Source organism: Falco punctatus (genome assembly GCF_963210335.1).
Source record: "Falco punctatus genome assembly, chromosome: 1".
In the NCBI taxonomy this organism is placed as follows: Eukaryota; Metazoa; Chordata; class Aves; order Falconiformes; family Falconidae; genus Falco; species Falco punctatus.
In genome coordinates, this window is record NC_137580.1 from 88772872 (window position 1) to 88790078 (window position 17207).

General features: G+C 50.7%; 2 protein-coding genes across 5 annotated transcripts in view; one reads left to right on the forward strand and one right to left on the reverse strand.

Moving 5' to 3' along the window:
• The window catches only part of GGT1 (gamma-glutamyltransferase 1), a 53469-nt gene extending 38018 nt beyond the window's left edge, over nucleotides 1–15451 (reverse strand). For 3 of the 4 annotated variants that reach the window (XR_013928916.1, XM_080392189.1, XM_080392188.1), the window contains exons 1-2: nucleotides 12977–15451; nucleotides 399–608 (exon numbers count right to left, since the gene is read on the reverse strand). Coding sequence is in view for 2 of the 4 variants with exons in the window: in XM_080392189.1 (XP_080248315.1) it covers nucleotides 399–608; nucleotides 12977–12981 (215 nt within the window). In the remaining 2 variants the exon portion in view is untranslated. Of the gene's footprint in view, nucleotides 1–398; nucleotides 609–12976 lie in introns of those variants that run through there. The other variant, XM_080392190.1, reaches the window with a different exon arrangement.
• Nucleotides 595–17207, forward strand: part of LRRC75B (leucine rich repeat containing 75B) — a 31562-nt gene continuing 14949 nt past the window's right edge. Inside the window, exons 1-2 of the mRNA XM_080392424.1 lie at nucleotides 595–10676; nucleotides 15469–15597. Coding sequence (XP_080248550.1) covers nucleotides 9984–10676; nucleotides 15469–15597 — 822 coding nt within the window. The 5' untranslated portion in view covers nucleotides 595–9983. The remainder of the gene's footprint in view (nucleotides 10677–15468; nucleotides 15598–17207) is intronic.

Consider the following 17207-nt stretch of genomic DNA (forward strand, 5'->3'; position numbering starts at 1 on the left):
GAGTTAAGACTCAAAGCTGGCAAATCAACCTACAGCTACTGAAGCTTTTTGAAAAAATAATAACATACTACAAGGAACTTACCTAAGAAATGGCATAACAAAGATTATGCTCAACAACCTATAGTTATATGGGGGGGAAAAAAAGTGGTTTACGGTCTAGGGCATTCACTTAAGTAAAGCTAACTGTAGCTCCCCTTGGACAGATGTCAATGTTATTCCAAACAGGAGAATTCCAGTTAGAGGTCAGTATTTTTGTCCCTTAAAACATGTGTGCAGCATCAGAGCATGCCACAGGAATGCAACGCCTGAAAAGCAAAGGCAGGATTCCCGAGAGCTTCAAGCCTTCCTCTCCCTACCTGAAACCTCTGGCAGCATAATATCACCCAGCCTCACCTCACCTCCAGCCTCCGAACAGAGTCCCTCTCCCCACTCCATCCGCCCCACAGACACACCTGCGCGCTGCGATCCTACCTGGAGCTAAGTGGGATTTTCCATGCAGGCGGTGCGGCATCTCAGGGGTCCTCCCAGCACACCCCTGCCTGGCCCACGGCTTGGCGCCTGGCCCAGGGAGAGGAGAGCCTCTTCTCCAGAGCAGCCGGGCTGTTCCCCTGTGGGTGAGAGGCTGGGTCAGTCCCAGTTCTTGTACTGGGCACTAGATGGCACAGATGGGAGAAAATTCAAAGGTAGCCAGCCTGCAATCTGTGGTGGTTTCAGACAAGGGGGTCTGCCAATTGTTCAAAGAGGCAGCTGCCATGGGGGATGCGCTGCCAGCAGCAGCAGCCCCATGGGGGCATCCCCTCCATGGGGTACCCCCATGCCACTGCCCTGCTGCATCCCCTCAGCATCCCATCCTGTCCTGCCCGTCCAAAGGGTCACCTGTGCTGCACTGAAGCTGGATGGCCCTGCAAAGGCCGTGGCCTGCAACCATGCCCCTGCCTCCTGGACATGACCTGCTATTCCTTACCAAGCACAGGCTCGCTGCCTCGGGCACATGCCTTGTTCATGGAGCAGTCCTATATGAAAAAGAGGGGGGAAATCCTCCCTGGGATGGACTGTCCTGTTTCCCTGTGAGGCTGCAGCTTGGGCATCGGCCCGCAGGATAATAAATACCACCTGACACCAGGGAGTGCGGGGAGAGACACCAAGGGCTGGGTACCCCATCAGTGGTCCCTCTGGGTTTAGGGTAGATCTGGGGAATGGCACCCCAGTGCCTTTCCTTTGCCCTGTGGGATAATGGTGCAAAGGAAGGAGGCACTTGCTCACTGCTCTTAAAAACATTTTTCACAAGGTAACTCTTCTAAAGCAGCTCACTTTTCCCTCTGGTTTTTCTTCCTTTTCAGCACTGTTGCCTGCAATCACAGAGGCAGGACCTGTGCTCTGGAGCCTTCCCAACCTCATTTTCCTCAATCTCTTTAAGGCGTGGATGAAATTCCTTACAAGTGAACTGTGTGGACTGACGCGATGAGGCAAACGTGGGCTAAGCCACGTAAAACTGCTGTGGTAAGCACAGAAAGGGCCAAAGCATTTTTTATGGTGAGAAAAAACAGTAGGGGAAGGTGGAAGGTTGTATGTTGGCCTCTGCTGTTCTGACATTAGAAATTCACTTTACTTCAAAGGTTAACACAGTTAACAAAGGTTAACATCTGGTGAAGACCATAGGCTCTGACAGCCTGTCTGGAAGGGCTCCATCCATAGCACTGCACGAGGGACAGCGTGTGCAGGATGCCACTTCCACGAGCAGCAAGCTTCGTGCACAACGCAGAAGTGACACACACGAGTGCTATCCAAACCAAACCTGAACCTGGCAAAGCCCAAAAGAGCTTTTGTGCTGAGCAGTTCAGTGGTGCCAGGTATTAATGACACAGAGAAGACTCCTAGGAAAAGCTTGTTTGCATTTCCACCCGCACTGGACAGGCTACACTGCAGCCTTCTGGAAAGATTAAGGCGGGCAGCACTACCCTTTCCTGCCTGTCTGCTCCTGGCACTGCCCTGCAGACTGAAGTGGGTCTAGGGAATCACCCCACACAGTGAATCCCTCGGGGTGTCTTAGGTGAGAAACAAAACCTAAATCAGATGCCAGCAGTGAAAGATCCAATTCATCAATGGCATAGACAGGGCAGTAGGTCAATTTGGCTCTTACCTTTCAAAGGCTGGAGTGGGTGACACTGGTGACGAGGGCACAAGCTGGAGGGGGACTCATGCTAACTTCAGGGGGCAGCTCCAGTCCAGTGTCCAGTGACTGGCTGAGTAGTACAGAACACCCAGAGAAGCCCCTTCAACACTGGACATTCACCAACAGACTTAAAGACCTGCTTCTGATCACCCATCAAGTCTAAATGCTGGGTCACTGGTGTGTAACAGCCTGGTTCTGAAAGGTTCCTGGGCAGAGAAGGCAATGCTTCAGAGAAGGCTTTTATGCTTCAATTTCCACTTTGAGCCCTGCTTCTTCTACTCGTCTACTACCCTTTAAGTACTTGGCGTTTTTTTTAGCTGAGATATGTCTTTTTAACATTGGATATAGATGGAGAAAAGTTAGTCAAGCTGGAAAGAAATAAAAACAGCTGGTCACTTTTCCAGGCCTGCCATGAACCGTAAACAAGTTGTTTTTTTTTAAAGGTGCTGAGGTCTTTGGAGAACATGAAAATCTTAAGTCAGTGATGTCATCCTCCTCAGCGCGAGGACATATTATGTGTCATTCTGATGGCTGGACTCGCTTCACCCACCAGAGCCAGTGATGGTGAGAGAACTGAGTTTCCCATGCATGCACCATGCAAACCAGCCACCAGCATTTTCACACACTGTGCCTGCTCAGATCCTCAGATCTGACCTCCACAGTCCGGCTGTCTGGCCTCCAGCAGCTGGTCCACATGCTTCCCTGGAGGCTTGTGGTTGCTTTCAGTGGTTTAGCACCACTGCTAAGATGCTTACAACCAATATAACCTGCACACTCAGCGGTTTCAAACTCCAAAAGAAGCTTAGCAGCACCTGGTGCTGCCTTCAGCCTCTCCTGTATGGGCTTAAGATGGTTTGATTCTTTCATGAAACTGTAACTCCCACCCGTAGCCTTAACCTGTGGAGGTCCCTCCTAAGCTAGGTTTTCTAAAAGCTCTTTAGAAATATTTTTGAGCACACACAAAAAAGGGATCCCAAAGGGACATATAAGAACAGATGTTTCTGCCTCTTACAGGCTGGAAATATGACAGCCCTGTGGCAAGGTGCATTTTAAGTCCTTGCAGAAATTCCTCCACTCTTTCTCCTGTCTTAGATCAGCTTCTTAAATGGTCTAACATATAGTAATGCCTGGAGAGGTCTCAGGGCCTTCCCCTACACCTCCCATCAGCTTTGTGAAAGCATCAGCAGGCAAGCAGCCACTGCTGTGCCCCAAAGGCAGGTGGCTGAACAGCAAAGCAGCCCCTAGGATCACAGACTTCCCCTGGAGGTGTCACTTCCCCACTTTTGCTTTGTTAACTGCATTTGCTCTTCTTTTTTCTTTTACTTTACTGCCCCCCTTTACAGGCTGATGAAAAGCAGAAGGCGTTACAAAGGGCACCTTGTGCTGTCATCTTGAAAGGTCTCCTGCTGGTCCCAGTGACTCTCCCTTCCCCTTCTGTAGGGCTTCCTGAAGGTCTGTCAGGGGAAAGCAGAGAGCTGGGGAGGACAGCAAAGGTGTCTGGAAAGCACACACAGGACCAGGCAGCAATGGAGAAGTGGACAAGGTGGAGGGAAAGCACAGGGAAATGCAAGCCTGGGGCAGAATGTGAGAAGTCAGGGCTTCTCACCACCTCCCTCTGAAAGCCCACACAGGGCCCGAAGAGATACCCCATGCCGGAGGTGTGTGATACACTACCTGAGTGGGACAGGACAAGACAGGACAGGAAGGGTAAGGCCTTTGTGCAGAGCGTGGCTAGCCCCAGTGCTTCCAGAGCTATGATGGGTGTCTTTGGTGGTGCTTCAGCACTGCTTGCTCTGCCTTTCTGCCAGGCACTACAGCCACTGCAGCAGTTCAGTGCGAGACTGTGTTCTAGCCCCACAGTATGCAGCTTCACAGTCTGGCTTAATTTAATCAAGATAAAATTTATTCAATTAAATGGGTGTAGCATGCTCCCAGAATAGAGGGGACAGAAATCCTCCACATGCCTCAGATACCTAATTAATTCATCACAAAAGTAGTGGAAGCTCAGAATTCTCCTGTGCTAGGAAGTCAAGTTAATGCCATGCATCACTGGAGTGGACTGGTGACCTTCCCTGCACTTGCAGCGATGTTGCCCAATTTAACTGTGATCACAAGATCACAAGTTGTTAAGATTCTCTATGCAGGCGATACACTGGCTAACAAATCTGCTTTTATGGGCCCTGCTAGAACTTGATTCATTTCCCCAGTAATGAGCAGACCAGTGCCCATAATTACTAAGCAGCAGTCTGTCATTTTTAAGACCCATCACTGCCCAGATGCATGCCTCAGACCCAGAACACCACCAAGGGGCCTCACAGGCTGCAAAGAGTGCCTCAGCTGCAAGAAGCAAAAAGCTTAAGACCTAATTAATATTACATGGGCTATTGCTACCATTTCCCCATGAAGTGCAGAGTCTCAGCAGTGCCTGTCTGCATGCAGTTGCTACTGTCAGCACTGGTGCTGCGGGCACTCCCTAAGACCACAGCCCAACTGGTGCTGCTTTTGTCTTTTACCTCCCCACCTCCACATACTCTGCACAACCATTAAGGGGATTTCTTCCCTGAAGCTGCAACATCATGGCCAGGTGGACGTTCTCCAGGTCTGTGCTGCTTTGCTCAGTCAAGAATTTACAGGTGTTTGGGCTATCAAGCTCCCCACCTACATTTCCCCTTGAACATGGCCAAACAGCGAAGGCATTTGCACCCCAGATACAACGGAACTAAACACGGAGCCTGGGCTAGCTTTTTACGCATATCTCTCCAGGGCTACAGCTCTCTTCCCTGCAGGAGGCATGGCTTTGAGGGATCTGCCAACAAGCTCAGAGCCACGAGAAATAACAACTTGGGAGCTCAGACAAGCTGGTTTGCAGGCAAACAAAAGCTGAAGCTGTGAAAGTGTGAGGCAGTCAATGCAGTGTCTGGCAGCACAGCCTCACCACCGCCTTAATCCTCTTTCCCTTCTTAAGTGCTAAATTAATCAATTACATTTCCAGCCCAGCAACAACAGTCAAAAATGCAACCTTCATCATATACAAGGCAAACATAATTAGGATTGTCATTCGAATCCAGCTTGACCAGCATACAAATCAGAACTGCCTTAGTGAGCGTGTGGGTGTGTGAGTGCATGTGTGCGCGTGCGTGTGCCTGGTTCCTCCCAGGCAGGGGCAATTGGAATTGCAGTCACACCGTGAGCACCACAGGGTATTTCAAGGAAAAGGGCAGTGGCACCAGCCCTGGCTGCAGTGATCCAGCTCTGCAGTCTCTGCAGGGAGTGCTACAGTGCTGAGCACTACCCAGACGGGGCAGAGGCACGTCATACAGTGCAAACTCAAGGCAACCCTCCCGTTGCGTCAGGGAGGAAGGCACAACATTCCCAGCCACTGCACATGAGCCCTATCTGTGCATATACCACAGACCCTACAGAGATGAAATGATACAAAAATGAGAGGCCTTGGCAACCTTGTGAATTTGTAAGGGGTGAGCAACTACAGTCCCCTTCCCAGTCTACTGGCGGGCAAACCAAATCACGGGGGGCTATGCATGCCAAGCGATGCTAAGAGCAAGCCAGGAGCGCCCAATGAAAGCATCAGCCCAAGGCTCAAAAGCAATTAAAACACCAAAGTGAGTGCCAGGAGACAAAGGGCAAAACCGCAAATCTCACTGCGCTACCTGGTAGCTTCAGGGTGCATTTGCATCCCCATGGTTGTGAAGGTTCACTAGAGGCTACAGCAGGACTAGAGGAGGGACGGGGGCTAGTTAAGATGATCTATGGTCTGAAATGGCTTCTGTACGAGAGCAAGACTCTTCAGCCTGGGAAACAGAAACCCGAGAGGGGACATAGCAGAGGTTTATCATTTGAGAGTGGCTTAGAGAAAATGAATAGGGAATGACTGCCTGCTGCCTCTTCCAATATTTAAGCTACAAAGCATCAAATGAAAACAGTAACTGACAGATTCAGAACAAAGTAAATATTTCTTCCCACAACACACAGCTGAACAGTGGAATTCTGCCAGAAGATGCTGTGGATGCCCAAAATTTGCTCAGGCTCAAAAAAAGGTTTAGGAAAAACTCATGAAGGAATACTAAATGCAGAGATCCCCACCTCAGGAAATCCCTGAACTACAGATGGCTGATGGTGAGGAGGGTATTCAGGAACACATCAGCCTGCATCCCTCCCTTATGCTCCTCGCTAGGCATTCTCTATTAACCACTGCTATTTCAGGATCACAGGGGAAACAGACTCGTGGTCTGATCCAGTACAGTCACTCTTCTGTTCTTGGCACTGACCTGAACTCTCCTTACTTGCCTGAAAGGCCAGGAGCTGGGAATGTTCCCATTACTGGACACAGGGATGGCAACAAGGAGATGTGCTTACAGCACATAATCTGGGCAAATAGCAAGAGGATGTCTGCTTTCCATTTTTTCCCATTTCTCATCTCAGGAGATTTTTGGTAAAAATCTGACTCAGCCATGCTGCACCCAGCTGGTTGCAGTTGGCAGCACCATGTACACCTTGTTAAGGTTACAAGCAAGTTAATATCCTTCTGAGAGGTGTTAATATATCCACTGGGATGGGGCAAAGAAATCCTCTTTCCAAGCCTCAAAACCACAGCTTCTGGTCACTGTGAGAGAGTGACCTGAGAGAGGGAGGGAGAGGCCCTGCAGTCCCCACTCTGTCCTACCCAACAAGTTCATGAGCTGATCTGTCTCCCTGCAGAGTTTTCAGGTGCCCTTGTCACGGCAGCAAAGAGGAAAGGGAAAGCAGGGACACTCCTGTAGGTTGGTATCTCCCAGGTCTTGCATCCTTACCTACTGGCTCAGTCTCTCCTAGGGCTGCAGAGGACCAAAGGATGCAGTTTCTGACAGAATCTACTCTTCCCAAGCAAACTCCTGCCTCCTCCCCCTATATGCAGCAAACCTTGTTGACCATCTTAGCTACAGAAATGCACTCACTGTCATGTGCCCTTTGAAAGTGCACACACAGAGAGGGCAGGATTACCTCTTAGTTTACAAAGGGCTGCCAGCCAGCCATTCTCCTTCCGTAAAACCAAGCAGAGAATCGGTGTGTTTCTCATTAGCTCCTATTATTCACGCTATTGTAGTGTTTCCAGTTTTAAAGCACACAGACAAGAGACAGCTGCACTGCTCCCGCAACTGTTCGTTTGTTAAGAGGATTTGATCTGTGGCGGGATTTTTTCAAGTCACACACAGAGGAGAAGGTATCCTGGTAACAGTGCCATCCTCTGAGCAGCTTGCTTGCCCTGGTTCTCCCACCGCCTCAGAACAATGCACATGGTCTCATCCCCGCCTAAGTGTAAACTGCTGATTATGTTTCCTTCTCCTGACTCTCGGAGATAAGCTGTGAGACAATCCAGCCATACAAAGCTATTCTGCTATTAAACTGATCCTTCTGTTACAAACCCTGCTATTGCTGCTTCTCCTTCCAGCAAAACTCACAGAACAGGGCAGGCAAAAGCACAGATCTAAGGCAGCCTGCCCAGTTGCCAGATGGCAGGGAAAGGCCACCGCACCACCCACCATTGACACCTTTACCCATCGCTCCAGCCACGCAGTTTTTGTCCTTCCCTTTGCTCTCGGTGACAGCCCTGGAGCCATAATGCTGAACCTCATACAAATTATTTTCTCCTGACCCAGCCTCTCTCAGAGCTCTCCGACCAGATCCTGAAGTCCTTAGAATCACAGAATCATTTAGGTTGGAAAAGACCTTTGAGATCATCAGGTCCAACCGTTAACCGAGGACTGCCAAGTCCACCGCTAAACCATGTCCCAAAGCACCACATCTACACATTTTTTAAACACCTTCAGGGATGGCGATTCCACCACCTCCCTGGGCAGCCTGTTCCAGTGCTTGACCACCCTTTCAGTGAAGAAATCTTTCCTAATTAAACCTTCCCTAGCATAACTTGAGGCCATTTCCTCTTGTCCAGTCAGTTCTTATCTTGACAAAGAGACCCACCCCCACCTGTCTACAACCTCTTTTCAGGCAGTTGTAGAGAGTGGTAAGATCCCCTCCCAAATCACCTTTTCTCCAGGCTGAACAACCCCAGTTCCCTCAGCTTCCCCTCATAAGACCTGTGCTCCAGACCCTTCACCAGCTCCATTGCCCGTCTCTGGACACGCTCCAGCACCTCCACGTCCCTCTTGCAGTGAGGGGCCCAAAACCGAACACACAATTCAAGGTATGGCCGCACCAGTGCCAAGTACAGGGGGGCAGTCACTTCCCTAGTCCCGCTGGCCACACTGTTTCTGAACAAGCCAGGATGCTGTTGGCCGTCTTGGCCACCCGGGCACACTTGTAACTCATGTTTAGCAGGCCAGCACCCCCAGATCCTTTTCCACCAGGCAGTTTTCCAGCCACACTTCCCCAAGCCCATAGCGTTGTGTGGGGTTGTTGTGACCCAAGTGCAGGACCCAGCACTAAGCCTTGTTGAATTTTACAATTGGCCTCGGTGTATCAATCCAGCCTGTCCACATCCCTCTGCAGAGCCTTCCTACCATCAAGCAGATCAGCGCTCCTGCCCAACTTGGTGTAGTCTGCAAACTTACTAAGGGTGCACTTGACACCCCCCTCCCCTTCAGATCATTGATAAAGATATTAAACAGGACTAACACCAATACTGAGCCCTGGGGAACACCACCTGTGACCGGTTGCCAGCTGGATGTAACTCCATTTACTACCGTGCTTTGGGCTCGGCCATCCATCCAGCTTTTAACCCAGCACAGAGGACACATGTCCAAGCCATGAGCAATCAGCTTCTCAGCATCTACTCCCTCCAAATGGGATTAGCCTGAGTCAGGCTCAGCAATATCTCACAAACTATCAATGCTAACTTCTCTCTTGCAGCTGCTTAGATAGAGCAGAAGAGGGAATAACTGGGAATTGAACAGTCAGGGCTTTTGTCTGAACACACATTGAGTAAAATTCTGAGAAGGGCCATCAAAATTTGGCCAATTGTGGTTAGAAACCCACGTAAACACTGTGACAAAATTGATGCATTGGCCAGGCTGCTTTAGAGTCCAGTGCCCATTTTGCCCCTGTCCTTTCAACCCAGACTGAGATCACCCATGGAATATTTGAAAGAGAATGCAGTGATGCGGAGCACCCACGTCTCCATCCCCATTCACAGCTCTGAGGAATGCTGAGAAGAAAAATGAACTTTGCTGGCTCTGTACAGGAAAGAGCCACAGCCATCCACCAAACTGAGGACCAAATGGCCACAAGAACAGATTCTTCTGCATTGGATGATACTTGTCTAATGGATGCAGAAGGCAGTAGGAACCCTATAGGTTGTTCCTATAGCCGTGTGTCCTCACATCACAGCTACCAGACACTCCTGCTCTGTGTGCAGGACTTGCAGTCTGTCATGGGCAACAGGGCTCAGTGTGGTGACAGTCTTGAACAGAAGTGAGACCATGGCTCCAGCTCCAGAAAGTGGAAGGTCAGGCTGAGCCACTGGTTGTACTGGGAGCATGAGTCAGCTGCCTGCAAAATCTCAGTTGTTGGAGATGGGATCCAGGCTTTGATTTTTATCATCTTGTCAGATGGCAGCGATTTTGTCTGAGGAAAAGCATGTGCTAAACTTGCTGTGCACTGCTGGAGGAGGGAGGAATGCACACAAGGAAAACACTTCTACCCACAGCAGGTAAGGAACGGTGCCAGCATCGTACTATCAGTTGCAGACGACGGGTGGTGGGCAAAATTCCTGCCACTTTCTGGATTTGTAAAAACACCTCCTCTGGGTCCAACAGCAGACTGATAGAAAACAGCCCACAGAAACAGTCCCAGCCAGATGGCGTGTTTTGAACCACTATTAACCTTGACAACCTTTTGCAGTGTTCAAAGAGTTTGCCTAGGAAAAAGAGCTCCCCGAAATGCCTGGATACAAGGAGCGGTCCCGGCAGCATGCGCTTCTTCCTTTGTCTTCTCCACCCAGCATCTCCCAGCAGCAGGAACCCGGGGGGAGGAGGCGCCTCCGGGAGAAGAGGCAGCGGGAGCTGCCCAGCCGCTGGGGAGGTGGGTGCTGGGGCGGGGAGCCGGGCAAAAAAAATACCGCTGGGGCTCTGCTCCTCCGGGAGCGCCGGGAACCACCAGCCGGGGAGCACGGGGAGCCGGGGCGGAGCCGACCGGGCGGGGCGGCACGGTCCCTCCGCCTCTCCCGGCGCCTCCCTCGGCCCAGAGCCCGGTGCCCGCCCGGTCCGGAGCGCGGCGCGGCGGCATCGCGGCCATGGGCTCCCGGCTGAGCCGGCAGAGCAGCCTGGAAGAGGAGAGCACCGAGGAGCCCTGCGCCGGCAGGTTGGAGGGCGGCCGGGGCGACTTCCACCTCTCCTCCCTGCTCCTCCACCCGCAGAAGCTGCCCGGGGTGCTGCGGAAAGCCTCGCCGGCGCCCTACGTGCGGCGGGTGGGGTGGCTGCGGGAGATCCAGGCCACCATCCGGGAGCACAAGCGGGAGCACGCCGTGCACATCCTCAGGCTGCTGAGGAAGGTAAAATGCTGCGGGCGGAGCGGGCCCCGGGGCCGCCACCTCCGGGGCAGCGCGGGCAGGACCGGAGGGGCGGGCTGGGACGGCAACAAAGGGCTTTGCGCGGCGGGCGCGGGCGGTGCCGGCCGGGGTCTGCAGGGCCCCCCGCCCCGGCGGGGTGCGGCAGGGAGCCGGGCTTCGCAAGCCCCCCTCCCCGGTGGTACGGGTATGCAGCCCCCCTTGGCGCGGCGGGCCGGGCTCTTTGTGCAGCTCCCGCCGCTCCGTGCCCCGGCGGTGCGGGACCGCCGCGCCCGGGGACCGCCGCGGCAGGCGGGAGCGGCTGCGGGAGCAGCCTGCCACCTCCCCGACTGCGGGAGCAGCCTGCCACCTCCCCGACTGCGGGAGCAGCCTGCCACCTCCCCGACTGCCTGCCTGGCAGGGGCACCTGGCCGACGGCCTGGAGGCAGGGAATGAGGGGCTGGGAGGAGGGCTGTGCTGCACGCTGGAAGAGGGATGTCCAAGCCATCCACACCCCTCCATGCCAGCCCCTGGCTGTGCTGAGGATCGATACCCCCTCAGAGAAAAGCCACTGCATCCCACTGCTACCACATCCCATTATGCCCACCCAGCCGGACTGGCCAAGATCTGTCTTTGGGAGAACCCAAAATGGTTTTGGAAAGGACCTCTGGGACAGTCTAGGCTGAGAGGAGAGGTAAAGGGGTCAGTGCATAAGTGGGAGCTTGTTTCTGTCTGCCACTATTCAGGAACAGAAAAGCCAGTGTGCAGACAGCGTGGTGCCAAACTGATGCTGAGGGCAGAGCCCTGCTGCTGGAACAGAGCCATCTCCTCCATCACTCAGTGCTACCATCACTTTCCAGGCAAATTCGGCTCCCCCAGACTGCAGGCAACTCTGCCATCAGTAGCATGGGGGACAAATCCTCCCTCTGATTCAGACACAAAACTTATCTTGTTGCTTCATTAGGTAATGACCTACCTCATCTCGGGAACATACTGGATTTCTCGCCATAGTGGTAACTAACCTTTGGGTGTGTGTTGGAGCAGGGACTGGCTCGCTGGGATGCCTGTACAGCCATAGTACCAGCGGCAGGGAGGTGTACCAACAGCCCTGGCTCTGCTCTGAATGTCCTGGGGTTTACAGCACTTGCAACAGTGGTGGTCAGTACCCCGGGCTACCAGCAAATTGCATACTCATGAGTAAGAATTTACAGGACCAAAAATTACATATCTGCTTTTTCTGTCCACTGCCTTAGTGTTCATGTGAGGATTGTTACCAGCACCACAAATGCTCTTTTTGCCATGCATGTAGACAGGTTAACCCTCATCAGAAAGCCTGTATACATGCACTGGTATGGCAGACAAGGCTTGAGTAAGATTTCAAAGGCAGTATTGGAAAGGCACTATTATAAGAAGCTTGTGAAGAAAAAGAAGCAACCACTGACTTCAGGAATGTGGCAGTATAACACGAACAGACTTTTGTAGGGTATGCCAGAGGCCAGAAATACAGAATGCCGTTTTCTATAGTGCTCAGCACCTCTCTCCTCGAGACTGAAGCACTGAAATCCTCCACAGACTTTGGAGGTCTCCAGAAGGTCCATCTGTGAATAGCCAGGGTTTGAATGCTAAGTCACGGAGCCATCTGGAATGGAGGGCCATTTCTAAGCCCTCCTTTCAATGCAGTATGCCAGCTCCTTTCAGGATCAAACACCCAGCTTCCCCACATCTGCGCTGAGAACTACCATGTCCTGAACACTCACGTTTTGTCCACTGCCTGTGCAGTTCCCTATCTCTGCCTGTCCATGTTGAAACAGTTCATGTGCTCAAAACAGAGCACTGGGGCGTGCATCCTGTCGTCACAACACAGCCTTCCTTCACCAAGTAAGCCAGGAACCCATCCAACACCACCCTAAACCCTCCAGTTCATTGTGTGCTCCAAGATTTCAGAGACAGAGGTCTACACCACTAATGTGTACCACACCCTTCAACAACTAAAACACAACTGTTGGCCAGTCCTGGGGTCATGCATGTAATCAAAACCAGTCCTCCTCACATGTCCAATGCCCGCTTCAAAGAGTACTATGATCAGCCTTTTTTCTTATTTACAAATTTCCCTCACTCCTCAGCTAAATCCAGCTCTTAGCTTGGTCCTCAGCACATCCTTCCTTACACAGACTGGCTTACCTTTGCAGTAACACGCTCTCAGGAGTCACAGATTTATGTGTCCCAGGTGAGCGTCAGTTTGTTACCTGTAAAAAGAGAGATACCTTGTTCACTCTAGTGCACAGTGAGGATATTTAACACCATACCTCATCACTGTGCCTTGGCCAGGGTGCAAATACCGCAGGGAAGGCAGAGCAGTGGTGGGACGGGAATTGCAGCTGCCTCAAGTGAGCAGACACACTCAGCCAGACCAGAGGACACGGGCTGCAGATGCATGCGTTGTGCTGCAAGGCAGCCTGCTGCTCCCAGCAGACACAGACCTTGTCCAGCCCTGCAGATGTACCCTGCAGGATGTAATTGTATCTGCCAGTATTTTTTGACCTGCCATCTGCAGACTCCGAAGAGCTGTGGACTGCTCCTAGGATGCTGAGAGGGTGTAATAAAGTAAAGCAAGCAAGCCAGGCAGAAGCAGATCCACCAACAGAGATTTAAGATCCCAGCATACTAGAAGATTGCACAGAGAAAAACCAAACCACGGGTGTACACTCACGTACGCTTGCTTTGTACAGAAACACTTGGACAGCTCATTGCTCATCATCTTACCAGTCCCACCTGCAAGAGACAGATCAGCTTTCCTGCTGGTCTAAGTGGGCATTGCACAGCTGAAGCCAGGGGAGATACTAGACTTGCACCAGCAGAAAGTCTGGTACAATCTGATTTCCCTGTGCCGAGACAATGGCCAAGTGTCATTTTTCAAATAACAGCACTAAGCCAACTGAACTGGCAAGACTTAGCATATTCTGCTGTCTGCAGCCACCCTTTAGGTGGTACACAATTTTCCAAGAAATGAGAGAGAGAGAGAGAGAAAGAGGGAGGGAAATAAGTAAGATTAACCAGAAAATGCCCCTGGGCTAAGAATTTATGGGCTATCAACATGAAGTGAGTATTTACAGCTATATTATTTATAAAACCCTTGCAGGCAGGATTATAATGGGAATGCAGATTCATCTTAATGGTATAGCTCCAATTGGGGGAGTTTAATTACTGCTTTGACATCCACTGCTGCATGCCCAGCCATGCCATCCTCTTGGTAGCTCACTTCATCTGTGCATATTACACTTGGCGTAGGAGGCTCCGTTTCCCTGAAGCCTTATGGTTAAGGGAGACATTGGCGTGATGCCTTGGTACGCTTCTGGCCCACATCCAGCTGTGTCTGTCTGTCCTTCAGGACTGATCCACTGCTTGGGTTCCTTGATTGCTTATGGGTATCATCTGTGTACACACAGCAATGGGGCTGTAAAGCATTTGATTTGTTCTCCCTTTCTCCACCAGATCTGTAGCCAGGGTCTCTTTGTTACTGTGCTCTCTGCTCAATCCAAGCATATCCAGAGCAGGAGAGTGCGGATACAGCACTGGCTTTGACTGCTGCTCAGGGTTAAGACCCCACACCTCTGTCAGCATGGCTGCATACACCCAGCTTCCCCCCACCCCCCTTTATTTTTGAGCTCTCTTTCACTGGGTGGTGCCTGAAGCACACATTCAGTGGAGCAGCGCGAACATATGGGGCACCCATTTGCTTATTCATTTCTCCTGGCAGCAGCATACAGAATGGGCATAGGACTTGTTTCCTCCCTCAACTGAGCCCTCCTTGTCAACTGAATCAAACCCAGCACTATCCCCATTAGGGAGCTTTTTTGTTCTACATTTCTACTCCTGGGGTATTTTTTTCTGCCCTCAGGGTATTTTCATGTATGTGATCTCTTTTTCCCAGATGCTTTTTTTTTTTTCACAGCTCCGTGGTATCTTCTGATTGTAATGACAACTTTGTCATATATTAGATCTTAGCTTTCCTCTTAGCAAGAAACAGCTTAGATCTTTGCAGCATCACCCATCTGGCTCCTGGGGAGACTTTTTGTTCCCAAGGATGATGAGATTTCTTCCAGCGTGTCCAAAAGTGCTCCATACCCTGGTCCACGCAGGTAAGTTGCATGGACCACATATGTTCTCTGGGTCACACTATGGAAGATGGGAAGAAGACTTCCTATGACTGTTGTGTAGAGCTACCTATAAATTTACCATTACACGCAAAAGACAATACTGCCAGTGCTTAACACTTACTGAGAAATTCAAAGCACAGCTAAAGTCATACTGGTGGGCCGGACATTTGCTCAGCCAGCCACCACCAGAGCATATGGCAGTACTTAAATACCTGAGAAAAGTTTGTTTCTTCCAGAAAAGCTGAGGCGGGAGAAGCAGGTTTAGAGCTAGCCTTCCTGCTTGACTTCTTCAGCAGATTCACACATAGAGGCTGACAAAACCGTGAGTTTCTCTGGAGCTAATTTTCTCTGGGCTCCAGCGAGCCTGGAAATGATGCCGCTCTCACCTTCCTGTGGTAGGTGGAAACAAGGTCAGTCCCTAAGCTGAGTAAGCTCAACACTACATCTCATTCAGTGCTCTGGCTGCTGACATCCCCCATCACAATGATGCTGGGTCAGAACAGCTGCTTCACCATTGTTAGATGGTTTCCTGTATTGAGCAACCAGCTGGCACCTCATCAGATTTACTTTCTGGTTTCAAAACACCTCATGGGCATAGCTCCAAGGAAGCCCGTGTATCTGACTGACTGTTTTTCTTGTAGGACCTGGGACTGGAAGGAACATTCCTCAATGAAGTGCTATACAAAAATGCAACTTTCCTCAACTTGGTGGATCCCATCTCTCACGACTTGCTGATGAGCCTCGCTAGAGATCTGCAGTGTCCCAAAAAGGTGAACCCTTCCCTCAGCTCAATGAATACTTTGCCACAGCACTAATGCAAAGAGAGCCCTAATGGGGTGGGCTGGTGCTCTACAGCCCTTCAGAACCAGCCAGCGTATGCCCTTGGAGTGGTAGCACATAGATTGTTGTGCATATTTCTGTAGAAATCAGTTAAAACTACCTCAGAACATGAATGAAACTGAAAGAGGGGGCAATTATATGCACATAAATCAGGAATTTACTTTTTATGCCAATAGTAAACTTGATGACGGGGTACAGGCCAGATAAAAATATATGCGGTCGTTGGTGGTGCCACATTCCCTGGTATCCCCCAGAGGTTCAAAGCAGCTAGTTTATGGTGGCTTATGGGGCTGCAGAGGGGAACAGAGATCTCTGCACCTCTGCCCAGGCTGGTTGCCTCTGTAGGAGAAGAAGAACCTCTCTCTTCCCCAGCCCTTTGCAACATCTAACTACCCTAACGCAACATTACATCCCCTGTATAACCTCCCAGATCTCCTGGTGCTGTAGGAATATATAGCAACTCAGGGTTGAAGAAACAAATGTATTAACATGCACAGTATCACTGCACTGCTCCAGCGCTTTCCTTCAGAGAATGAAGGAAGCAGAAACAAAAAAAGGCAGGGCTGAGTGCACACAAACATCACAGATACCACAGCCCCACTGCAACACCAGCATCTCCTTCTGTTGCCCTTTGTTACCACAAACACTTGGATTTGCAATACATCCATTTGCTCATCGGGCTTGGCAAGTGTCATGTCTGCTTTATAAGGAGAGCAATAGAGTGAATTTCTTTATTCAGAGAGAGATATTAAGTACACACAGCTCAGAGCAAACAGCAGCACCCTAGGGAACACACTGAATGCCTGGTGTAGACTGGAGGCATTTCTAACCTTGTTCTGCCATCTCCTGAGGCTCTCTGATAACAATTAACCAGTCAGGTCTCAATAGACAAACTACATTTAGCCAAAGTTTAATCACTATCATTGGGCTGAAAGGCAGCCTGAAAAAATCTTTTCAAGCACAATTTTTGTGCAAATTTTCTAAGTTTCTAAAAAGTAAGAGGGTGGGTTGCAGCAGTAGTACCTCTTAACCATACTTCAGTTGACCTCTCCAGCTGTTCTACCAGACCATCTCCAGCCTCATGCTGTGCAGTGCCCTCCAGGGGAGGCAGCACGAGGGGACATTACACTACTCCAGTACCCTGGTGCCTAGCAGATAACACACTACAATTTTCATATACCTGCATATACCCCACCTCCTCTGTTTTCATGTCTTATAGATGCACATGCTTATCTGCACTGACATGTGAACCATTACATCGATAAGATTTTCCCCTTTCCTAAGAAAGATGTTGAGCACCTGAGCCGCCCCGCAAAGCCAACAGGAATGTAATGAAGGAGCTGGAGGCTCTCAGTACCCTACAGCACCAGCACTCCTCCCAGCACAAACACCTGCAGACCACATTCCCTCTCTGACCCTGGCTGAGCATCTGGTGGGTGTAACTGCGTTACAGGCAAGCAGGCTGAGTGCAATTCCCAGTATGTCAGTGGAAATTAAATCAGTGAGGACACGGGAAAGAACAGGAGAGTAATTCTCAGTT